Raw genomic sequence first — 26488 nt, 5'->3', positions numbered from 1 at the left:
CCTCTACTTCTGAGAAGGGACCTGCTTCAGCAGGGTACTTGTCTTTTTCAAGACTTACCGCGGCTGCGTTTGACGGCATGGCGTTTGAATGCCAGATCCTAAAAGGAAAAGGCATTCCAGAAGAAGTCATTCCTACCTTGATAAAGGCAAGGAAGGAAGTCACCGCGAAGCATTATCGCCGTATTTGGCAAAAATATGTTGCGTGGTGCGAGCAGCGGAGTGCTCCGATGGAGGAATTTCAACTGGGTCGTTTTCCTACATTTCCTGCAATCAGGATTGTCTATGGGTCTCAAATTGGGATCTATTAAGGTTCAAATTTCGGCCCTATCAATATTCTTCCAAAAAGAATTGGCCTCAGTCCCTGAGGTCCAGATTTTTATCAAAGGAGTACTGCATATACAGCCTCCTGTGGTGCCTAAGGTGGCACCGTGGGATCTAAATGTAGTTTTAGATTTCCTCAAATCCAATTGGTTTGAACCACTAAAGAATGTGGATTTGAAATATCTCACATGGAAAGTGACTATGTTACTGGCCCTGGCTTCGGCCGGGAGAGTATCTGAACTGGCGGCTTTGTTTTATAAAAGCCCTTATTTAATTTTCCATTCGACATAGGGCAGAGCTGCGGACGCGTCCGCATTTTCTCCCTAAGGTGGTATCAGCGTTTCACCTGAACCAGCCTATTGTAGTGCCTGCGGCTACAGACGACTTGAAGGACTCCAAGTTGTTGGACGTTGTCAGAGCCTTAAAAATATAAATTTAAAGGACGGCTGGAGTCAGAAAATCTGACTCGCTGTTTATACTGTATGCACCCAACAAGTTGGGTGCACCTGCTTCTAAGCAGTCGATTGCTCGTTGGATTTGTAACAAAATTCAACTTGTACATTCTGTGGCAGGCCTGCCACAGCCTAAATCTGTTAAGGCCCATTCCGCAAGGAAGGTGGGCTCATCTTGGGCGGCTGCCCGAGGGGTCTCGGCATTACAACTCTGCCGAGCAGCTACGTGGTCAGGGGAGAACACGTTTGTAAATTTTTACAAATTTGATACCCTGGCAAAGGAGGACCTGGAGTTCTCTCATTCGGTGCTGCAGAGTCATCCGCACTCTCCCGCCCGTTTGGGAGCTTTGGTATAATCCCCATGGTCCTTTCAGGAACCCCAGCATCCACTTAGGACGATAGAGAAAATAAGAATTTACTTACCGATAATTCTATTTCTCGGAGTCCGTAGTGGATGCTGGGCGCCCATCCCAAGTGCGGATTATCTGCAATACTTGTACATAGTTATTGTTAACTAATTCGGGTTATTGTTTAGGAAGCCATCTTTCAGAGGCTCCTCTGTTATCATACTGTTAACTGGGTTTAGATCACAAGTTGTACGGTGTGATTGGTGTGGCTGGTATGAGTCTTACCCGGGATTCAAAATCCTCCCTTATTGTGTACGCTCGTCCGGGCACAGTACCTAACTGGAGTCTGGAGGAGGGTCATAGGGGGAGGAGCCAGTACACACCACCTGACCTGTAAAAGCTTTACTTTTGTGCCCTGTCTCCTGCGGAGCCGCTATTCCCCATGGTCCTTTCAGGAACCCCAGCATCCACTACGGACTCCGAGAAATAGAATTATCGGTAAGTAAATTCTTATTATTTGAAAAATCCTGGGAAAACCCAGAGAGAAAGTTCCAGATACCAAATAGGGTTCTCATTGCTTTTCATTTCCCTGAAGAGGACAGAAAGAAATGGCAAAACCCACCTATAGTAGACGCTTCTGTATCTAGGTTGTCTAAAAAGGTGGTTTTACCTGTCCAAGATTCAACCGCCCTTAAAGAGTCGGCTGACCGCAAGATTTTGACTACACTCAAATCTCTATACACTGCTACAGGCGTGGTTTAAGGCCCACTATTGCTTGTGCATGGATTTCTAAAGCCATAGTAAAGTGGTCAGGCACATTACTAGAGGACTTGGATACTATGGATAGGAGTAACATTGATTTATTTTTGCGTCACATACAGGATTCTGCTGGGTTCATGGTGGAGGCCATGAAAGACCTTGGAATGTTGAATGCAAGGGCTACTTCCATGGCGGTCTCAGCACGCAGAGGACTCTGGCTATGCCAATGGACTGCGGATGCAGAATCCAAGAAAAGCGAACTTAACCTTCACAGGTCAGGCTCTGTTTGGGGATGCATTGGGTCCGTGGATTTCCCCGGCAACTGCAGGTAAGTCAACCTTTCTTCCTTCAGCAGCTCCACCGATTAGGAAATCTTATCCTACATTCACACTGAAGTCCAACCTTCTTTAGGGGTGGTCGGTGAAAATCCAAAAAACTTGCACCAACAGGTTCTCAAAAACCGAAACCAGGTTCTGTTTCCTCAAAATCTTCAGTATGACGGTAAACCTCCCAGCCTGGAGATGGGGCAGGTGGGAGCGAGACTAAAAAAAATTCAGTCACACCTGGGTGTCGTCAGGCCTAGACCCCTGGGTGACAGACATTGTTACCCAGGGCTACAGACTGGAGTTTCAGGAACTCAGACCTCACAGATTCTTCAACTCAGGCTTACCAGTTTCGCTGACAGACAGCGCTATCCTACAGGAAGCTATTCAAAAATTGGTCATAACAGATGTTGTCCCAGTTCCACCTCACCTGCACCACAAGGGTTATTAGTCAAACCTGTTTGTGGTGCCGAAACCGGATGGTTTGGTAAGGCCGATTTTTAAACCTAAAGTCATTGAACCCCTACTTAAGGGAATTCAAGATGGAGTATCTGAGAGCGGTGATCTCAGGTCTAGAGGAGGGGGAATTCCTAGTATTCCTGGATATCAGGAATTCGTACCTTCCCATTCCGATCCAGCAGCCTCACCAGGCTTATCTTAGATTTGCGCTGCTGGATTGTCACTATACGTTCCAGGCACTGCTGTTTGGCCTCTCCACAGCACACAGAGTGTTCACGAAGGTCATGGCAGAGATGATGCTACTCCTCCTCAGGCAAGGAGTGAACATAATTCCATATCGGGACGATCTCCTGATAAAAGCATTTTCCAGGGAGAGGTTGTTGCAGAGTATTGCTCTCTTAAGTCTACTACTCCAGGATCATGGGTGAATCCTGAACCTCCCAAAGTCACATTTGGAGCCAATAAGGAGACTGCCCTTCCAGGGGATGATTCTCGACACGGAAGTTCATCAGTGCGTTAGCCGTCTGGGGAAGATGGTAGCCTCCTACGAGGCTCTTCAGTACGGAAGATTCCATGCGAGGTCCTTCCAACTGGATCTCCTAGGCAAATAGTCGGGATCACATCTTCACATGCACCAGCGGATATGCCTGTCACTGAAAGCCAGAATTTTGCTCCTCTGGTGGCTGCAAACTTCTCACATACTCGAGGGCCGCAGGTTCAGGATTCAGAATTGGATCCTTCTAACCACGGATGGAAGTCTCAGAGGTTGGGGAGCAGTCACCCAAGGGGAAAATTTACAAGGAAAGTGGTCAAGTTTGGAATCCATCCTTCTGATAAACCATTCTGGAACTAAAGGCCATATACAACTGCCTTCTACAAGCGACACATCTTCTGCAAGATCAGGCCATTCAGGTTCAGTCGGACAATTTAACGCCAGTGTCCTACATAAACCGACGGGGCGGAACGAAGAGCAGAGCGGCAGTGTCAGAGGTAACAAGAATCCTCGCCTGGGCAGAAAAGCACGCGGTGGTGCTATCAGCAATCTTCATTCAGGGAGTGGACAACTGGGAAGCGGACTTCCTCAGCAGACACAATCTCCATTCAGGAGAATGGGGCCTCCACCCGGAGGTGTTCGCAGAGGAGCCAAGCCGTTGGGGCGTACCTCAGGTAGACATGATGGCCTCTCGCCTCAACAAGAAGCTTCACAGGTACTGCTCCAGGTCAAGAGACCCACAGGCAGTGGCAGTGGACGCACTGGTAACTCCGTGGGTGTTCCAGTCAGTGTATGTGTTCCCCCCACTTCCACTCATCCCAAGGATTCTCAAACTAATAAAAAGAACAAAGGTTAAGGCGATCCTCATTGCTCTGGACTGGCCAAGGAGGGCTTGGTACGCCGATCTTCTGGAATTACTCCTGGAGGATCCGAGGCCTCTTCCTCTTCGCGCGGACCTTCTTCAACAGGGGCCGTTTGCTTATCAAGACTTACCGCGGCTACGTTTGACGGCATGGAGGTTGAACGCCAGATCTTAGGCCCTCATTCTGAGTTGATCGCAGCAGCAAGTTTGTTAGCAATTGGGCAAAACCATGTGCACTGCAGGGGGTGGGGGGCAGATATAACATGTGCAGAGAGTTGGATTTGGGTGGGTTATTTTGTTTCTGTGCAGGGTAAATACTGGCTGCTTTATTTTTACACTGCAATTTAGATTTCAGTTTGAATACACCCCACCCAAATCTAACTCTCTCTGCACATGTTATATCTGCCCCCCTGCAGTGCACATGGTTTTGCCCAACTGCTAACAAAATTGTTGCTGCGATCAACTCAGAATTAGGCCCTTAGTTCGGAAGGGCGTTCTGAAAAAGGGCATTCCTGCTAGGAATGGAGTTACGTCTAAACATTACCATCGAATTTGGAAAAAGTATGTTTCTTGGTGTGAATCCAAGAAGTTTCTAACGGTGGAGTTTCAACTGGGACGGTTTTCTCCTCTTTCTGCAGGCAGGTGTGGCTATGGGCCTACGCTTGGGCTTCATAAAAGTCCAGATTTCGGCCTTGTTCATTTTCTTCCAGAAACAATTGGCTGCCCTCCCTGAGGTTCAGACATTCTTGAAAGGGGTTCTGCACATCCAACCACCCTTTGTGCCTCCTACGGCACCTTGGGATCATAATGTGGTGCTGCAGTTCCTGCAATCGGATTGGTTTGAACTTTTGTGGGAGGATGACGTCAAGTTTCTTACTTGGAAGGCGGTCACACTGTTGGCATTGGCATCTGCTAGACGTGTGACAGAATTGGGGGCATTGTCATGCAAGAGCCCCTATTTGATTTTCCATGAAGATAGAGCTGAGCTCAGAACGCGTCAGCAATTTCTTTCAAAGGTTGTGTCCGCTTTTTCATATAAACCAACCTATTGTAGTGCCAGCGGCTACTGACTCAATTACTTCAAAGTCCTTGGATGTGGTGAGGGCTTTGAAAATTTATGTAAAGAGAAATTCTCGTCACAGAAATTCGGGCGCTCTGTTTTGTCCTTTATAATCCCAACAAGGTTGGGTGTCCTGCTTCTAAGCAGACGATTTTTCGTTGGATCAGGTTTGCTATGCAGCATGCTTATTGGGGGGTCATTCCGAGTTGATCGCTCGCTTGAAGTTTTTAGCAGCCGTGCAAACGCTAAGCCGCCGTCCTTTGGGAGTGTATTTTAGCTTAGCAGAAGTGCGAACGAAAGGTTCGTAGAGCGACTGCAGAAAAAAAAATTGTGCAGGTTTAGAGTAGCTCCAGACCTACTCGGCACTTGCGATCACTTCAGACTGTTCAGTTCCGGATTTGATGTCACAAACACGCCGTGCGTTCGCCCAGCCATGCCTGCGTTTTACCTGGCATGCCTGCGTTTTTCTGAACACTCCCTGAAAACGGTCAGTTGACACCCAGAAACGCCCTCTTCCTGTCAATCACTCTGCGGCCAGCAGTGTGACTGAAAAGCTTCGCAAGACCTTGTGTAAAATTACATCGGCCGTTGTGAAAGTACGTCGCGCGTGCGCATTGCGCCGCATACGCAGAAGTGCCTTTTTTTTTTTGCGTCATCGCTGCGCAGCAAAAATTTTCAGCTAGCGATCAACTCGGAATGTCCCCCATTGTACGGCAGGCTTGCCGTGTCCAAAATCTGTTAACGCCTACTCTACTCGTAAAGTGGGTTCTAACTGGGCGGCTGCCCGGAGTGTGCCTGCTTTACAGCTTTGCCTAGCAGCTACTTGGTCTGGGCCAAACACGTTTGCTGAGTTCTACAAGTTAGATACTTTGACCAAACTTTAGGTACTCAGAGGCCAATCTGTTCTGCAGGAACCGCAGCACTCTCCCTCCCTTACTTTGGTACATCCCCATGGTACTAAATGAACCCCAGCATCCTCTAGGACGTAAGAGAAAATAGGATTTTAATTACCTACCGGTAAATCCTTTTCTCGTAGTCCGTAGAGGATGTTGGGCGCCCGCCCAGTGCTTCGTATTCCTGCATTGTTACTTGGTTTAGTATTGTTGTTTCAGCCGTTGCTGAGTTGTTCCAAGTTGGTTAGCTTGGCTTTCCTTTTTGTTATGTGTGAGCTGGTGTGAATCTCACCACTATCTGTGTATTTCCTTCTCTCGAAGTATGTCCGTCTCCTCGGGCACAGTCTGGTAGGAGGGGCCAGCCCACACTATTAAACTCTTAAAGTGCCAGTGGCTCCCAAAAGACCTGTGTATACCCCATGGTACTAAATGGACCCCAGCATCCTCTACGGACTACGAGAAAAGGTTTTACCGGTAGGCAATTTAAAATCCTATTTTAATGTAAAAAAGAAGTCCTCAGTCACTTTTCCTGCATCCAAAGGAATTGAGTACCCTGTCTGAAGAACCGTGGGTTAATCCCTATAAGAAATTTCAAATACCTAAAAGGTTGCACTCATCTTTTCCTTTTCATCTGGAGGATAGGAAAAAATGGGAATATCCACAGATAGTGGACGCATTAGTCAATAGGCTGTCAAAAATTGTATTGCCTGTCCCTGGTCTCCCTAAAAGATACGGCTGATCGTAAAATTGAGACTACACTCAAATCATTGTACACAGCTGCTGGGGTGTCCCAGAGACCCACTATTGCATGTTTGTAGATCACAAAAGCCATTGCTAAATGGTCAGGTAACCTAATTGAGGGGTTAGATTCCTTGTCTAGGGGGGGTGTTTTATTCCTGCAGCATACACAGGACTCTGCAAACTTTCTTGTGGAAGCCATAAAAGAGAGAGGTTTGTTTAATGGGCTTATGGCTACGCCAGTGGACTACTGATGTGGACTCCAGGGAAGGCCTACCATTCACAGGAGAGGCCTTGTTTGGAGATGAACTAGACAAATGGATCTCCAAAGCTACTGCGGTGGGTCTATGTATCTTCCTTCCGCAGCTCCCCCAGCCAGGAAAGCTTATTCAGCTTCAAATTTACAGTCCTTTCGGACAGCCAAGTTTAAGGGTAAATCCAGAAGTGCTTCTACAGCCTCCAGAGGCGCAAGAGGTAAACCACGCAAACAACAACTGCAGGTGTTCAGGAATAGAGCTCAGGCTCTGCTTCGGCATGATGGTGGACCGCAAAGCCTGGAGGACTGTGGGAGCCCGACTAAAATTCTTCAGTCACATCTGGTCAAGTTCGTGCCGGGATCCCTGGGTAATAGATCTTTATTTCCCAGGGCTACAACTGGAGTTCCAAGAGCTCCCACCTCACAGCTTCTTCAAATCAGGCTTACCAGCTTCTCAAGAGGCAAGTATAACTTTACAGCAGGCCATCCAAAAACTGTTACAGACTCAAGTCATTGTTGCAGTTCCACCTCATCTATTCCAACTTGTTTGTAGTACCGAAACCGGATGGTTTGGTACGAGCAATTCTAAACCTCAGGTCCTTTTCTCTTACGTCCTAGAGGATGCTGGGGACTCCGTAAGGACCATGGGGATAGACGGGCTCCGCAGGAGACATGGGCACTTTAAGAAAGACTTTAGGTTTGGGTGTGCACTGGCTCCTCCCTCTATGCCCCTCCTCCAGACCTCAGTTTTACTACTGTGCCCAGAAGAGACTGGGTGCATTACAGGGAGCTCTCCTGAGTTTCCTGAAAGAAAGTATATTTGTTAGGTTTTTTATTTTCAGGGAGCCTGCTGGCAACAGACTCCCTGCATCGTGGGACTGAGGGGAGAGAAACAGACCTACTTTAATGTTAGGCTCTGTTTCTTAGGCTACTGGACACCATTAGCTCCAGAGGGAATGGAACGCAGGTCTCACCCTCGCCGTTCGTCCCAGAGCCACGCCGCCATCCTCCTCGCAGAGCCGGAAGATAGAAGCCGGGTGAGTATGTGAAGAAAGAAGACTTCAGAGGCAGCAGAAGACTTCAGATCTTCACTGAGGTAACTCTGTGCGCCATTGCTCCCACACAGCACACACAAACTGCAGTCACTGTAAGGGCGCCGGGGAAGGGGGGGCGCCCTGGGCAGCAATAAGGACCTCCAAATCTGGCAATAAGCATATATACAGGCTGGGCATTGTATATAAAAGAGATCCCCCGCCAGTTTTTGAATTTTTCAGCGGGACCGAAGCCCGCCGCTGAGGGGGCGGAGCTTGTTCCTCAGCACTCACTAGCGCCATTTTCTCCACAGCACACTGCTGAGAGGAAGCTACCCGGACTCTCCCCTGCTTACCACGGTGAAAGAGGGTTTTTAAAAAAGGGGGGGGCACATAATTTGGCGCAAATAGATAATTACAGCGCTACCTGGGTAAACATAGTGTGTTTTTTCCTGGGTCATTAGCGCTGGGTGTGTGCTGGCATACTCTCTCTCTGTCTCTCCATAGGGCCTTGTGGGGGAACTGTCTTCAGATTAGAGGTTTCCCTGAGTGTGTGGTGTGTCGGTACGCGTGTGTCGGCATGTCTGAGGTAGAAGGCTTTCCTAGCGAGGAGGTGGAGCAAATGAATGTGGTGTCTCAGTCGGCAACACCGACACCTGACTGGGTGGATATGTGGAATGTTTTAAGGGCTAATGTGAATTTATTGCACAAAAGGTTGGACAAAACTGAGTCCAGGAATTATGCAGAGTCAGGCCCTGCCTGCCCCTATGTCGCAGGGACCCTCGGGGTCTCAAAAGCGTCGACTACAATGATGCAAAGTTACAGCCAAAATTGGCTAAAAGTATTCAATATATGATTATTGCAATAAAGGATGTTTTACATATCACAGAGGAACGAGGGTACACATGTATAAGGAAAAGAAACCTGAGGTAACCTTTACCCCTTCTCATGAGCTGAACGAGTTATTTGAAAAAGCGTGGGAATCTCCAGACAAACTGCAGATTCCCAAAAGGATTCTTATGGCGTATCCTTTCCTGGCTAAGGACAGGATGCGGTGGGATTCCTCCCCAAGGGTGGACAAAGCGTTGACACGCTTATCCAAAAAGGTAGCACTGCCATCCCAATATACTGATCGCAAGCAGGAGGCTACCTTAAAGTCCATTTACACACACACTCTGGTACCTTACTCAGACCGGCGATAGCGTCGGCTTGGGTTTGTAGCGCTGTAGCAGCGTGGACAGATACCTTATCGGCGGAATTGGATACCCTGGATAAGGATACCATTTTATTGACCCTGGGTCATATTAATGATGCGGTCTTATATATGATGGATGCTCAGAGAGACATTGGCCTACTGGGTTCTAGATTCAACGCTATATCGATTTCTGCTAGACGAGTCCTATGGACCCGGCAATGGACAAGTGATGCCGACTCAAAGAGGCATATGGAGGTTTTACCTTACAAGGGGGAGGAATTGTTTGGGGAAGGTCTCTCGGACCTGGTCTCCACAGCTACGGCAGGTAAATCAAATTTTTTGCCTTATATTCTCTCACAGCCTAAGAAAGCGCCACATTATCAAATGCAGTCCTTTCGGTCAAATAAAAACAAAAGAGTACAAGGATCGTCCTTTCTTGCCAGAGGTAAGGGCAGAGGGAAAAAGCTGCCTACCACAGCTAGTTCCCAGGAGCAGAAGTCCTCCCCGGCCTCTACAAAATTCACCGCATGACGCTGGGGCTCCGCTGAGGGTGTCCGCCCCAGTGGGAGCACGTCTTCGACTTTTCAGCCACATCTGGGTTCACTCACAGGTGGATCCCTGGGCAATAAAAATTGTTTCCCAGGGGTACAAGCTTTTATTCGAAGAGGTGCCTCCTCGCCGGTTTTTCAAATCTGCCCTACCAGCTTCTCCCCCAGAAAGGGAGATAGTTTTAAATGCAATTCACAAATTGTATCTTCAACAGGTGGTGGTCAAAGTTCCCCTGCTTCAACAAGGGAGGGGGTATTACTCAACCCTATTTGTAGTCCCGAAACCGGACGGTTCGGTCAGACCGATTTTTTAAATTTTAAATCCTTGAACCTATACTTAAAAAGGTTCAAGATGGAATCGCTCAGAGCGGTCATTGCCAGCCTAGAAGGGGGGGATTTTATTGTATCCCTGGACATAAAGGATGCATACCTTCATGTTCCCATATATCCACCTCATCAGGCGTACCTGAGATTTGCGGTACAGGATTGTCATTACCAATTTCAGACGTTGCCGTTTGGGCTTTCCACGGCCCCGAGGATTTTCACCAAGGTAATGGCGGAAATAATGGTGCTCCTGCGCAAGCAGGGTGTCACAATTATCCCGTACTTGGACGATCTCCTCATAAAAGCGAGATCACGAGAGCAGTTGTTGAACAGCGTGTCACTTTCACTGAAGGTGTTATAACAACACGGCTGGATTCTCAATATCCCGAAGTCAGTTAGTTCCTACAACTCGTTTGACCTTCTTAGGCATGATTCTTGATACGGACCAGAAAAGGATTTATCTTCCGATAGAAAAGGCCCAGGAACTCATGACTCTGGTCAGGGACCTATTGAAGCCAAAACAGGTGTCAGTGCATCACGAGTCCTGGGGAAGTTGGTGGCATCTTACGAGGCCATTCCCTTCAGCAGGTTCCATGCGAGGACCTTCCAATGGGACCTACTGGACAAGTGGACCGGGTCACATCTACAGATTCATTAGTTGATCACCCTGTCCCCCAGGGCAAGGGTGTCTCTCTCCTGTGGTGGCAACAGAGTGCTCACCTTCTAGAGGGTTGCAGGTTCGCCATTCAGGATTGGATTCTGGTAATCACGGACGCGAGTCTCCGAGGTTGGGGAGCAGTCACACAGGGAAGAAACTTCCAAGGTCTTTGGTCAAGCCAGCAGACTTGTCTTCACATCAACGTCCTGGAGCTGAGGGCCATATACAACGCCCTTCGTCAAGCGGAGACTTGGCTTTGTGACCTACCGGTTCTGATTCAGTCAGACATCACCGCAGTGGCTCATGTAAACCGCCAAGGCGGCACAAGGAGCAGAGTGGCAATGGCAGAAGCCACCAGGATTCTTCGCTGGGCGGAAAATCATGTAAGCGCACTGTCAGCAGTGTTCATTCCGGGAGTGGACAACTGGAAAGCAGACTTCCTCAGCAGACACGATCTACATCCAGGAGAGTGGGGACTTCATCAGGAAGTCTTCGCACAGATTGCAAGTCAGTGGAGACTGCCCCAGATGGACATGATGGCGTCCCGCCTCAACAAAAAACTACAGAGGTATTGCGCCAGGTCAAGAGACCCTCAGGCGGTGGCAGTGGACGCCCTCGTGACACCATGGGTATTCCAGTCGGTCTATGTGTTTCCTCCTCTTCTTCTCATCCCCAAGGTGTTGAGAATAATAAGAAAAAGAGTACAGACAATTCTCATTGTTCCGGATTGGCCAAGAAGGGCCTGGTATCCGGATCTGCAGGAAATGCTCACAGAAGATCCGTGGCCTCTCCCTCTAAGACAGGACCTGTTACAACAGTCTGTTCCAAGACTTACCGCGGCTGCGTTTGACGGCATGGCGGTTGAACGCCGGATCCTAGCGGAAAAGGCATTCCGGATGAGGTCATTCCTACTCTGATAAAGGCTAGGAAGGACGTGACAGCAAAACATTATCACCGTATATGGCGAAAGTATGTTTCTTGGTGTGAGGCCCGGAATGCTCCTACGGAAGAATTCCATCTGGGCCGTTTCCTTCACTTCCTGCAGACACGAGTGACTTTGGGCCTAAAATTAGGCTCCATAAAGGTTCAGATTTTGGCCCTGTCCATTTTCTTTCGGAAGGAATTGGCTTCTCTCCCAGAAGTACAGACTTTTGTGAAGGGAGTGCTGCATATTCAGCCTCCTTTTGTACCTCCAGTGGCACCTTGGGACCTGAACGTGATGTTGAGTTTCCTTAAGTCACTGGTTTGAACCACTTAAAGCGGTGGAGTTAAAATATCTCGCTTGGAAAGTGGTCATGTTGTTAGCCTTGGCTTCGGCTACGCGAGTGTCGTAGTTGGCGGCTTTGTCTCATAAAAGCCCCTATTTAGTTTTCCATATGGATAGAGCGGAATTGCGGACCCGTCCTCAATTCTTGCCAAAGGTGGTTTCGTCTTTTCATATGAACCAACCTATAGTGGTGCCTGTGGCTACGCGAGACTTGGAGGATTCAGAGTCCCTTGATGTGGTCAGGGCTTTGAAAATTTACGTGGCCAGAACGGCTAGGGTCAGGAAAACAGAAGCACTGTTTATACTGTATGCAGCCGACAAGGTTGGCGCTCCTGCTTCCAAGCAGACTATTGCTCGCTGGATCTGTAACACGATTCAGCAGGCTCATTCTACGGCTGGATTGCCGTTGCCAAAATCAATAAAGGCCCATTCCACCAAGAAAGTGGGCTCTTCTTGGGCGGCTGCCCGAGGGGTCTCTGCATTACAGCTGTGCCGTGCTGCTACTTGGTCTGGTTCAAACACTTTTGCAAAATTCTACAAGTTTGATACCCTGGCTGAGGAGGACCTCATGTTTGCTCAATCGGTGCTGCAGTCATCTGCACTCTCCCGCCCATTTGGGAGCTTTGGTATAATCCCCATGGTCCTTACGGAGTCCCCAGCATCCTCTAGGACGTAAGAGAAAATAAGATTTTAAACCTATCGGTAAATCTTTTTCTCCTAGTCCGTAGAGGACGCTGGGTGCCCGTCCCAAGTGCGGTCTATTTCTGCAAGACTTGTATATAGTTATTGCTTACATAAGGGTTATGTTACAGTGCTCCTCAGTCTCGGACTAATGCTGTGTTTCGTACTGATAACTGGTTGGTATATCCCAAGTTATACGGTGTGGATGGTGTGGGCTGGTATGAATCTTGCCCTTAGATTAACTAAAATCCTTTCCTCGTACTGTCAGTCTCCTCTGGGCACAGTTTCTCTAACTGAGGTCTGGAGGAGGGGTTAGAGGGAGGAGCCAGTGCACACCCATACCTAAAGTTCTTTCTTAGTGCCCATGTCTCCTGCGGAGCCAGTCTATCCCCATGGTCCTTCCGGAGTACCCAGCATCCTCTACGGAGTAGGAGAAAAAGATTTACCGGTAGGTTTAAAATCTTATTTTTTGATAACTTAAAATGTTTGACTTTTATTGGAACATTCAAAATATATTAATTAGTAGTATTAGTATCCCATAAATAGAGGTTTAAAATGAGACCTTGTCCAACTACCTGGCTCAATTAGGTGAACTGGAAATGCAATCTGAAAATCCTTAATAAATAGCACATTTTTCATAAAACAAAATGCAGCTTTAAAGGCAAAGAACTTCAAAACCAGTGAGCTTATCAGCCTTAGGGTGGATATGCACTAGACTATTTGCTCCATGAGGGATATCGCCAAGTGTTTCCCCTACCCTCCCGGGTGGCCGGCATAGTGCGTACACACTTAATGATATCGCTACCAATATTGTTCAGCGGCCTGCCCGAACATGCCATTTTTGGACGAGGAGTCCAAATTTACCTGCATACACAGGCGACTTCTAAAGTATCACCTAGTGCAGGCTTTTTTAACCAGTGTGCCACGACCAGTTGCAAGGTGTGCCGCGAAGCCAGAGCAGCTTCAAGCAGCTTCCTGCACCTTCAGAGTGAACTGTTGGCCCGGGCTCTTCTTAGAGGATCAGTCGTGCTCCGGCCGTGACGTATGCCTTGTAGACGCGGCGGTGTGATATCATAGGTCACGGCCGCCACGTCTCACCATCCAGCCAGCCCACCCGCCTGTATACACATCTTCCAGTTCCCGCCTGCATACACAGCTTTCCTTGCCCACCCACACCTGCCCGACAGCCCGCTGCTCAGTATTCGCAGCACTCCACTATGAACAAACCCCCCCCCACTGAGGGACAGGGAGGTGGACAGCTGACCAGTAGGGGCTAATATTTGGGGGTTTTCTTCTCCTGTGGGGAACAATAGAATTTATGGGGGGAACAATGTGAATAATTCATGTGGGGAGCAATAGCATTTATATAGGGAGCAATATGATTTATGTGGGGAGCAATGTGATTGTTTTTTCTGTGTAGGCCAATGTATGTGTGGATTTTTTTTTTTACTATGAAGGCCAATGTGTGTTTTTTTTTTTTTTTTTCTGTGGGGAACTGATGGGGTGGCTTGGCAATTTTAAAATATTGTTCGGTGTGCCGCAAGTAAAAGAAGGTTGAAAATCACTGACCTAGTGTGTATTGCACCTTAGGGTTTGGGACACCCATGGCAGCCTTTATTATTCCAAATTTAATTGACATTAGATATTGTAGGGTAGAATTTTTGATTTTTTTTTTAAACTGATTTGATGTGGAATGACTGAGGGCACTAATGCGCGCCAAAGGTGGCACAACTTGGTTCCACAACAATCGTCCATTACTTTTGGGGTTGTGCCCAGTACTTACTTGTCATTTTAAAATTGGCTTAGGGCCTTATGGGAACACTAATCTACTTGTTCCAGTCAATTTCTGTTCTGCCTGGAACTATTGAATGGTGCCAGAAATATTGACTCAATATCCCATTTTTATTTTTAAATGTGTCTCAAGGACCCACAAAAGTATATATTCCAACCAAGTGGGAATTTTTGGGGGATTTATACACTATGGGGGGAATTCAATTGTGCCGAGCGCACCCTGCTGACAGCCTATAGCATTAGAATACAGCTGAAAGCACTGCATAGCTAATCCCGCCTAAAGAGCTCTATTGGACGTCTAAAGTCTGGGTTTGGGTGCGCAATCTACGGACTTTTCCCACACACAACTCTGAAGACTGGGAGAAAAAATGTGACTTCTGTGGCCAATGGACACCTGATCAGAGCAACAATTGATTTGCTTTGATACCCATTACTATAGACAGCCAGCAGGGGGGCGCATTGCACAATTGAATCTCCCCCCCAATCTATGTTAAGATTTTCTCACATCCATGCAATAACTGCAAATGAAATTGGTATCACTATGACATTGAAGGGGTGACCCAAAGTTATCCATTAGAAAGTGATACTCTTCTCTTGGTAGAAGTGTATCTCTGGATGGCTGATGACTGGTGTTTGACTTTTTAAAATTTGGTCATTTCAGATCTGCACTATGTAGTCCACATTGAACCTGCCATTGGTCTGTTAAGTATCTATACAGTGTTCAATATGTTAGTAAGACATTGCTTGTGTAACCAAGCCTTTTAATCTCATTTCTATGGGGGCCATGTCATTGCGTTTGTCAAATTTTTAAGTTTTCTCTCGTTTTGGTTAAGTCCATCCCAGGGGGGGGGGGGGGGGGGGGGGGGTGTGTGTGTTTTCAATCCCAGTACTCGAGTACCACCAACAGTAATGTTTGCAGATTTCTTTAATCATACACAGGTGAGGTAATTTATTTTGCTGGGTCAGAAATTATCCCACCTGCTTCCACAGACAGAAATCCTCAAAACATCACCTGTTATTCCGCTTTCAGACTTAAGAGCTGGAAATTTGCCGAATCTAGTAGCTGCAATTTCCTGGGTCTTAGCTCTATGACCCTGGTCGGGAGCAGGATCGTGAACCCGGAATGTGTCCGTTCACAGGTGTAGAAATCCTGGGTTGATGTGCTTGGACATAGCTGTATGTGTGAAAGGGGTATTAGAGATACTTGAGGGTTGAGGTTGAGCACCACTGTTTCAACCAAACTAAATTTAGTTTTTGGTTATGTTCTTTAAGTTGTGCCAGACAGATCCCTCAAAACTTATTAGCAGAGTTCTGCTCTTTATGTGCTTATGGCAGCACTGCTAGCTTGGGCAACCTTAACAGCCCCAGATGACAAAGTCTTCGTATATGTATGTAATCACATTAGTAACAAATTGTATCTTTCCTCCCCCAGGGTATTTTGTTTTTCAAGAAATGGATGGCAAGTAAGTACACTGCAAGAATTCACAATGCTATATTAGAAAGTAGTGAGATTTCCTCCATACCCTGCCACCTAAATTGCTTAGTGTACAATTGATACATACAATACAGCTTACAATAAGTGTGTTTTTAAGCTTGTTATCGAAGTGTGGCTTTAAAAAAATAAATAAAATAATTATAATGTATTGGCTTATTCAAGCTTGTGCATTTGTCAATTACTAATTCTTATAAAAACTACCTAATGGTAGTTATTGCGTTGTATGTTATGCCCCTTTCACACTGCCGAAATAACGGGTGTGAAGGGGTCCCTGAAAAAACTCTGTCGAGTGACTGAGAATCCAACCTAGTAGCGACTTAGGTTGGACACTGGAATGACCCGTGTAATTGGGGGCCTGTGTGAACAATCCAATCCGGGTCCTGTTTACAGTATGGGAGGAGCAGGAACACTGGTACTTGGAGATGACCTCTCCAAGTACCGGCAGAAAAGTTGATACTGCACTTGTGTGCAATGTAAATGGGTCCGACCCGGGATCAACCATGGTCAGAGCACGGTGTAAACGTGTTCAAAATCCTGGGTTGGATCTGGGATTATAGTGTGAAAAAGGTATTTTGTTTAAAGTTACATTACTGTATATACAGCGTAATACGAACAATAACATGGCACCTTTCTCTGACATCCTTCTGAGTAAGAGAGGTTACAGGTGTTGTCTGTGATTATATCATAGGTGATGTGGAAGATCAATGATAACATTTTTAAATGTTTCATATTTTCTCAAACATCCTAGAGGATACTGGGGTCCATTTTAGTGCCATGGGGTATAGACTAGTCCACTAGGAGCCATGGGCACTTTAAGAATTTGATACTGTGGGCTGGCTCCTCCCTCTATGACCCTCCTACAAGACTCTGTTTACAAAATGTGCCCGGAGGAGCCGGACACGCTGAAGGTAGCTCCTGAAGAGTTTTCTGCATTTTTCTCATACGTCCTAGAGGATGCTGGGGATGCTTCAAGAACCATGGGGTATACACTGGATCCGCAGGAGACATAAGCACTTTAAGACTTCAAAAGGGGTGTGAACTGGCTCCTCCTCCAGACTCCAGTTAGATTCTGTGCCCAGTGAGACTGGATGCACACTGAGCTCTCCAGAGTTTCTCAGAAAAAATACCTACTTCTGTGAGTTTCAAGGCTCTGCTTCTTAGCCCACCGGAAACCATTAGCTCCAGAGGGTCTGATCGCTAGGTACACCTAGAAGCTTGTTTCACGGAGCCGTGCCGTCAAACCCCTTGCAGAGCCAGTAGTCAGAAGCCGGGTGAGTAAAAGAAGATCAGAAGACTTCAGTGACGGCAGAAGACGGCTTTTGAGGTGACGAGCAGCGGCCGCGCTGCACGCCATGCTCCCACATACAGAATGGCTTTGCAGGGCGCAGGGGGGTGGCGCCCTGTGCAGCATAAATCCTCAAATAGCGACTGGCAAGAGTGTATACAGCGCCTGGGCACTAATTACAGACCCCCGCCAGTATAAATATGTGAAATTAAGTGGGACTGAAGCGCGCCATTAAGGGGGCGTGGCTTAGCCCTCACAGCTGACCAGCACCATTTTCTCTTCACAGAAGCTGCAGAGGTGCTGAGCCTGGCCTCCCACACTACTGTACAAGTAACAGGGTGCAAAACAGGGGGGGAGGCACAAGAGATTTGGTGCTAATTTGTTTAAATTTTAAAGCGCTTACAGGTCTGGGCAGTATATTACTCGCTTTAGAACCGGGACAGGCGCTGGGTTGTGAGCTGGCAGAACTCCCTCTGTGTTTCTCTAACAGGCTTTGCTGTGGGTCTGTCTCCTATAGCCCAGTGTGGTTGTGGGTGTCGGTACACGTGTGTCGACATGTTTGAGGCTGAGTGCTCTTACCAGGTGGAGGCTGGAGTGGGGACAGAAAAGGCTGTGGGAGTGACCGTGTCGGCATCGCCGACGGCTGATTGGGTAAATATGTTGAGTGTTTTGAATGCAAATGTGGCTCGGTTGATTAAGAGATTAGATAAATCCGAGTCTAAGAACCAGACATGGAGGAAATCCATGGAGGATGCATTGTCACAAGCTCAGACCCCTTCGGGGTCACAGAAACGTGCATTAACCCAGATAGCAGATACAGATACCGACACGGACTCTGATTCCAGTGTCGACTATAGTGATGCCAGATTATATCCTAAACTGGCTAAGAGCATTCAGTACATGATTGTGGCGATAAAAGAAGTATTGCATATCAGAGGACCGTGCTGTTCCTGATACTAGGGTCTGTATGTATAAAGGAAAGAAACCTGAGGTAACGTTTCCTCCCTCTCATGAACTGAACGCTCTTTTTGAAAAGGCTTGGGAAAATCCTGACAAGAAGGTACAGGTTCCCAAAAGAATTCCAGTGGGATATCAGTTTCCCTCTGGGGACAGGAAAAAGTGGGAGTCAACCCCCACGGTGGACAAAGCTCTATCGCGTCTGTCCAAAAAGGTGGCGCTTCCGTCTCCTGACACGGCAGCCCTAAAGGATCCTGCGGATCGTAAGCAGGAAAATACACTAAAATCAATTTATGTCACTACGGGTTCGCTACTCAGGCCTGCCGTTGCTTCGGCATCGGTGAGTAGCGCTATTGAAAAGTGGGCAGATAACTTGTCATTTGAGATAGATACCCTAGACAGGGATAGCATACTTTTGACTCTCTCTGACTCATATTGGGGACGCTGCAGCATATTTTAAAGGAAGCTGCAAGGGATATTGGCCTTTTGGGATCATGGGCCAATTCCATGGCAGTCTTGGCTAGGAGGGCATTGTGGATTCATCAATGCAATGCTGATGCTGACTCTAAGAAGACTATGGAGTCTCTACCGTTTAACGGTAGTGTCTTGTTTGGTGACAGCCTCACTGACCTGCTATCTACGGCTACCGCGGGTAAGTCATAATTTTTACCTTATGTTCCTGCACAACAAAAGAAAACGCCCCACTATCAGATGCAGTCCTTTCGGCCCAATAAATACAAAAAAGGACGAGGGTCCTTCTTCCTTGCTGCGAGAGGAAGAGGAAAGGGAAAAAGGTCACAGGCTGTGGCAAGTTCTCAAGAGCAGAAGTCCTCTCCGGCTTCTACCAAATCCACCGCATGACGCTGGGGCTCCTCTGCGGGAGTCCGCTCCGGTGGGGGCACGTCTCAAACTCTTCAGTCAGGTCTGGGTGCTCTCGGACCTGGATCCTTGGATATTAGAAATAGTAACCCAAGGGTACAAATTAGAGTTTCAAGACGTGCCCCCTCACCGATTTATCAGATCGGCCTTGCCAGCTTCTCTTCTAGAAAGGGAGGTAGTATGCGCTGCAATTCTAAACCTGTGTCAAAATGAAGTCATTGTCACAGTACCCCCGTCACAACAGGGGGAGGGTTTTTATTTGAGTCTGTTCATGGTCCCGAAGCCAGATGGCTCAGTCAGACCGAATCTGAACCTAAAATCCCTCAATTTCTTTCTAAAAAAATTCAAATTCAAGATGGAATCTCTCCGAGCAGTGATCTCCAGTCTGGAGGAGGGGGATTTTATGGTGTCGGTCGACATAAAGGATACCTACTTACACGTTCCCATATATCCTCCACATCAGGCATACCTGAGGTTTGCTGTTCATGATTGTCATTACCAATTTCAGACGTTGCCGTTTGGGCTGTCCACGGCTCCGAGGATTTTCACCAAGGTTATGGCGGAAATTATGGTTCTCCTGCGCAAGCAGGGAATCGCAATTATCCCGTACTTGGACGATCCCCTCATAAAGGCAAGATCCAAGGAGCAATTGCTGAAAAATGTTGTGCTCTCACTGACGATTCTGCAATAACATGGTTGGCTCCTAAACTTGCCAAAATCACAGTTGGTTCCGACGACACGGCTTTCGTTCCTGGGTATGATTCTGGATACAGAATTCCAGAGTTTTTTTCTTCCAGTGGAAAAGGCTCTGGAAATACAGAACATGGTAAAACAGTTTCTGAAACCGGCAAGTGTGTCGATTCTTCAATGCACTCGGTTGCTGGGGAAGATGGTGGCGGCCAACGAGGCCATTCCATATGGCCGGTTCCATGCCAGGGTGTTTCAGTGGGACCTGTTGGACAAGTGGTCTGGGTCTCACCTGGACATGCACCGGAAAATAATCCTATCTTCCAGGACCAGGGTCTCACTTCTGTGGTGGCTGCACAGTTCTCACCTTCTGGAGGGATGCAGGTTCGGGATTCAGGATTGGATCCTGGTGACCACAGATGCAAGTCTCCGCGACTGGGGAGCAGTCACACAGGGGAGAAACTTTAAGGGAAAATGGTCAAGCCAGGAAGCTTGTCTGCACATAAACATTCTGGAATTAAGGGCCATTTACAACGGCATTCTGCAAGCGGAACATCTTCGCGGTCTGCCCGTCTTGATTCAGTCAGACAACATAACAGCAGTGGCGCACATAAACCGCCAGGGCGGAACAAAGAGCAGAGCTGCGATGGCCGTGGCCACGAAAGTTCTTCGCTGGGCGGGGAGACATGCAAGCGCTCTGTCAAGTCTTCATTCCAGGATGGACAACTGGGAAGCAGACTTCCTCAGCAGACACTATCTCCATTTAGGAGAGTGGGGTCTTCATCAAGAGGTCTTTGCAGAAGTGACAAGTCGTTGGTGAATTCCTCAAATAGACATGATGGCGTCCCGCCTCAACAAGAAACTTCAGAGATATTGTTCCAGGTCGAGGGACCCTCAAGCAATAGCGGTGGACGCCCTAGTGACACCGAGGGTGTTTCGGTCGGTCTATGTGTTCCCTCCACTTCCACTCATTCCAAAGGTTATAAAGATTATAAGAAGAACAAAGGTTCAGGTGATACGCATTGTTCCGGATTGGCCAAAAAGGGCCTGGTATCCTGATCTACAGGAGTTGCTCATAGAAGATTCCTGGCCTCTTCCTCTACGGGAGGACCTGTTACAACAAGGACCATGCGTGTATCAAGACTTACCGCAGCTGCGTTTGACGGCATGGCGGTTGAACGCCGAATCCTAGCCCGAAAGGGTATTCCCAGTGAAGTCATTTCCACACTTCTTCAGGCTAGAAAAGAAGTAACGGCAAAGCATTTCCACCGTATTAGGAGGAAATATGTGTCTTGGTGTGAATCCAAGAAGGCTCCTACGGAAGAATTTCAGCTGGGGCGTTGACTCCATTTTTTTGCAAGCATGTGTGGATGCGGGCCTAAAGTTAGGCTCCATTAAAGTACAAATTTCGGCCTGATCAATTTTCTTTCAGAAAGAATTGGCCTCCCTTCCAGAAGTTCAGACCTTCATGAAGGGCGTGCTGCACATCCAACCTCCATTTGTGCCTCCTGTGGCACCGTGGGATATTAATGTGGTATTGCAGTTCCTGCAATCTCATTGGTTTGAACCTTTGCGTAAGCTTGAGTTAAAATTCCTTACTTGGAAAGTAGTCATGTTGTTGGCCTTGGCGTCCGCAAGGCGGGTGTCTGAGTTGGCGGCTTTGTCTCACAAAAACCCCTATTTAATCTTCCATGCTGATAGAGCGGAGTTGAGAACTCGTCAGCAATTTCTGCCAAAAGTGGTTTCATCATTTCACGTAAACCAGCCTATTGTGGTGCCAGTGGCTACTGACTCCTTGGCGGAATCGAAGTCTCTCAATGTGGTTAGAGTTTTTAAAATCTATGTCGCCAGAACGGCGCAGATTAGGAAAACAGAGGCTCTGTTTGTCCTCTGGGCTTCCAATAAGAATGGGGCTCCTGCTTCCAAGCAGACTATTGCGCGCTGGATCTGTAATACGATTCAGCAGGCTCATTCTACCGAAATTGGTGAAAACTCATTCTACCAGAAAGATGGGCTCTTCCTGGGCGGCTGCCCGGGGGGAGGGGGAAGGGGGTGGGGGTCTCGACATTACAGCTTTGCCGAGCTGCTACTTGGTCGGGTTCAAACACCTTTGCGAAGTTTTACAAGTTTGATATGTGATGGCTCAACTTCTTGAAGGGTTAATGGTCCCGTTCTCTGCTGACAGGACACTGAGCTCCTGAGGGAACTATTCACAAGAACCCACCACAGCGAGTGTACTTTCCCGCAGCATGCCACCACCCCTAACAGACGCCGGCCTTTATGGCGGCATGAGGGTACGGAGGCGCACGGCTTCTAAACGGGGCGGAATGCGTCTCCGGCAGGATCCAGCAGCTCTCCAGCGCTATTTTTCCCTCTGCAGTGGACACAGAGGCTGACAGGACATGGACGCGCAGCTCCTCCGGTGTGACTCCAGATTACTTCAGTGGTACCAGGGGGTTATAGCAGGGGGGGAGCAACTGTTAGTACACTAAGTCCCTTATCAGGGTACTTGGTCTGCGACCCGTCTAAGCTTTGCATTAGCGATATGGGCGCGGTGCCGGCTCCAAATAACTGTCTCCCTGAAGTGCTATTTGTGGGTTAATTGTGCTTAACCTTTCCTGTGTGTGTGTGTGTGTGTGTGTGTGTGTGTGTGTGTGTGCTGTCACATTTACATTATGTCAGGCAAAGAGTGTGTGTTTCTTGTACCGAAGTGTTCCTCTTCACCAGGGGGCTCACTACTGGGTACTCTGGGTTCACAGGCTAGCGGGGCTGAACCGGAATGGGATATTTCTCAAAAGAATGATCTCAACTCTTTCTACAAAATTGTCCCGCAATGAGGAAGAGACGCAATACTTAAAACAGACTGTGGACGAGTTTATGAACAGAGACTCTCTCATCAAGACGGCGTCTCAATCCCCTCTCATTTGTCCACAAAAGCGATCTCCGGCCCATACCCGCTGTCTGATTCTGACAGGTCAGACATGGAGGAGGTGGAGGTGGACTCAGAGGGGGGATGCAGCTCTGTCACAGGGAATAGATGCTCCTATAGAGGCTATCAGAGATGTTCTGGATATTCCTGAAAAGGTGAGAAATCTTATTTTAATGTAAAAAATAAGTCCTTGGTCACTTTTACTGCATCAAAGGAATTGAATACCCTGTTTTGAAGAACCATGGGTTAACCCTGATAAATTTCAGATCCCTAAAAGGTTGCTCTCCTCTTTTCCTTTTGCTCTGGAGGATAGGAAAAAATAGGAAAATCCACCGATGGTGGTCGCATCAGTCTCAAGGCTGTCGCATAAAATTGTATTGCCTGTTCCTGGTGCAGCCTCCCTGAAAGACACGGCTGATCGTAAAATTGAGACTACACTCAAATCATTGTACACAGCTGCTGGGGTGGCCCACAGAGCCACTATTGCATGTGCAAGGATCACTAAAGCCATTGCTAAATGGTCAGGTAACCTAATTGAGGACCGAAGCCCACAAACGACCAAGGACATTTACACCCTGAACGTCTACTTCTCCCTCCCTGGCCAGAGAAAAAGAGCCCGTGAACACAGAACAGCGCCGGATCACGTGACCGCGAAAACTGGAAGTAGCTGAGAATGAGCCGGGGAGATCAGCGGCAGCCGAGCTGGGACTGTGCACCGCAGACACGCACCTAAGAAGACAAGAGGTACACCAGAGGGAAAAGGGATGGAAGCTGAGCCGGGACAAGTGCACATCAACCATCTCCGGCGGTAAGTATTAACAACAAGCCCGTTACCCTGTTTCCCACTGGTACTTTTACAGGCATTAGGTATGACTAGCGGGATGCCGTTATAGTCAAAAACCTAGCAGCACCTAACGTTATAACTATATACTATACCCATCACCACGATTGGTGAACATACACAAGGTACATAGGCTCTCTCTATCATACATACAGGAACACTGGGTGCCGCACTACTGAACATAATAACGACTCTTATAAACAGCTGTACTTAGCTGCTAAGTACAGCTGTTTATAAGAGTCGTTATTGTGTTCGGGAGTGCCGCACCCGGTGTACCTGTGTATCTATCATCGCGAAGGCATCCGTTGCTACATGTGGCTGGAGAGCCTGACACCTTGGAGTATGTATATATGTGTGTGTGGTTGGCCCCACTTAACCTCGCGGTCTACTGCAGACCGCAAAGTTCCCACCATTGGATACAATGGAGCGGCACTGCGCTACTTTGGCTGTGCGTGCCTGAACTTTCAGTCAGGCTGCGCACTGTAGATACAATCAGGAGAGTGCCATGACGTGGCGCTCCCTGATTGGCTGAAGGGACCCTCTTTGACAGGAGTCACGGGGGAGGTCCCGCCAGATGGAGAAAGGGGTTCCATGTGTAAACATGGGACCCCTTTCAGTTCGTGGACCGGTTTTTCATTTTTTTATTTTACCAAATCTCTGGATTATAACTTTTAAGAAGAGGACCGATCTACCCCGGATTTTTTTGTAAGTATAATTTTATTTACAGGTACCCCTGGATTGATTCTACTGGAGAAGAGGACCGAGTGCTTCGTGTCACCGTCTGTCTGTCTTGTCTGTGTTGTCTGTCTGTGTTGTCTGTCTGTGTTGTCTGTCTGTGTTGTCTGTCTGTGTTGTCTGTCTGTGTTGTCTGTCTGTGTTGTCTGTCTGTGTCGTCTGTCTGTGTCGTCTGTCTGTGTCGTCTGTCTGTGTCGTCTGTCTGTGTCGTCTGTCTGTGTCGTCTGTCTGTGTCGTCTGTCTGTGTCGTCTGTCTGTGTCGTCTGTCTGTGTCGTCTGTCTGTGTCGTCTGTCTGTGTCGTCTGTCTGTGTCGTCTGTCTGGGTCTGTCTGTCTGGGTCTGTCTGTCTGGGTCTGTCTGTCTTGGTCTGTCTTGGTCTGTCTTGGTCTGTCTTGGTCTGTCTTGGTCTGTCTTGGTCTGTCTTGGTCTGTCTGTCTGTGTGTCTGTCTGTCTGTCTGTGTTTGTCTGTCTGTCTGTCTGTGTTTGTCTGTCTGTCTGTCTGTGTTTGTCTGTCTGTCTGTGTTTGTCTGTCTGTCTGTGTTTGTCTGTCTGTCTGTGTTTGTCTGTCTGTCTGTGTCTGTCTGTCTGTCTGTGTTTGTCTGTGTCTGTCTGTGTTGTTTGTCTGTCTTGTCTGTCTGTGTCTGTCTGTGTTTGTCTTTTTTACTTTCAAGGTGTCTGTGTTCTGTTTTTTATTTGGGTATTTTCTCTATCGTCCTAGTGGATGCTGGGGTTCCTGAAAGGACCATGGGGAATAGCGGCTCCGCAGGAGACAGGGCACAAAAAGTAAAGCTTTTCCAGATCAGGTGGTGTGCACTGGCTCCTCCCCCTATGACCCTCCTCCAGACTCCAGTTAGATTTTTGTGCCCGGCCGAGAAGGGTGCAATTCTAGGTGGCTCTCATAAAGAGCTGCTTAGAGAAAGTTTAGCTTAGGTTTTTTATTTTACAGTGATTCCTGCTGGCAACAGGATCACTGCAACGAGGGACAGAGGGGAGAAGAAGTGAACTCACCTGCGTGCAGGATGGATTGGCTTCTTGGCTACTGGACATCAGCTCCAGAGGGACGATCACAGGTACAGCCTGGATAGTCACCGGAGCCGCGCCGCCGGCCCCCTTGCAGATGCTGAAGTAAGAAGAGGTCCAGAATCGGCGGCTGAAGACTCCTGCAGTCTTCTAAAGGTAGCGCACAGCACTGCAGCTGTGCGCCATTTTCCTCTCAGCACACTTCACACGCAGTCACTGAGGGTGCAGGGCGCTGGGGGGGGGGCGCCCTGGGAGGCAAATGAAAACCTATTAAAAGGCTAAAAATACCTCACATATAGCCCCCAGAGGCTATATGGAGATATTTAACCCCTGCCTGGATTCACAAAATAGCGGGAGACGAGCCCGCCGGAAAAGGGGCGGGGCCTATCTCCTCAGCACACGGCGCCATTTCCTCTCACAGCTCCGCTGGTCAGGACGGCTCCCAGGTCTCTCCCCTGCACTGCACTACAGAAACAGGGTAAAACAGAGAGGGGGGGCAAATTTAATGGCAATATTTTGATATATATAAAGCAGCTATAAGGGAGCACTTATTATAAGGCTATCCCTGTCATATATAGCGCTTTTTTGGTGTGTGCTGGCAGACTCTCCCTCTGTCTCCCCAAAGGGCTAGTGGGTCCTGTCCTCGTGTAGAGCATTCCCTGTGTGTCTGCTGTGTGTCGGTACGTGTGTGTCGACATGTATGAGGACGATATTGGTGTGGAGGCGGAGCAATTGCCAAATATGGGGATGTCACCTCCTAGGGGGTCGACACCAGAATGGATGCCTTTATTTGTGGAATTACGGGATAGCGTCAACTCGCTTAAGCAGTCGTTTGACGACATGAGGCGGCCGGACAATCAATTAGTGCCTGTCCAGGCGCCTCAAACACCGTCAGGGGCTGTGAAACGCCCTTTGCCTCAGTCGGTCGACACAGACCCAGACACAGGCACTGATTCCAGTGGTGACGGTGACGAATCAACCGTATTTTCCAGTAGGGCCACACGTTATATGATTTTGGCAATGAAGGAGGCGTTACATTTAGCTGATACTACAGGTACCACTAAACAGGGTATTATGTGGGGTGTGAAAAAACTACCTATAGTTTTTCCTGAATCAGAAGAATTAAATGACGTGTGTGATGAAGCGTGGGTTGCCCCTGATAAAAAGCTGATAATTTCAAAGAAATTATTGGCATTATACCC

General features: G+C 48.0%; 1 protein-coding gene across 3 annotated transcripts in view; it reads left to right on the top strand.

Annotated features, from left to right (window-relative positions):
- Positions 1–26488, top strand: part of KNL1 (kinetochore scaffold 1) — a 431776-nt gene that overhangs the window by 13923 nt on the left and 391365 nt on the right. For all 3 annotated transcript variants that reach the window (XM_063947793.1, XM_063947791.1, XM_063947792.1), the window contains one exon: positions 15891–15921. In XM_063947793.1, the coding sequence (XP_063803863.1) occupies positions 15911–15921 (11 nt within the window). In that variant the 5' untranslated portion in view covers positions 15891–15910. The remainder of the gene's footprint in view (positions 1–15890; positions 15922–26488) is intronic.

Source organism: Pseudophryne corroboree, chromosome 12, assembly GCF_028390025.1.
Source record: "Pseudophryne corroboree isolate aPseCor3 chromosome 12, aPseCor3.hap2, whole genome shotgun sequence".
Taxonomy (NCBI): domain Eukaryota; kingdom Metazoa; phylum Chordata; class Amphibia; order Anura; family Myobatrachidae; genus Pseudophryne; species Pseudophryne corroboree.
The sequence above is the reverse complement of the archived record's forward strand: the minus strand, read 5'-3'. Positions and strand labels throughout refer to the sequence as shown.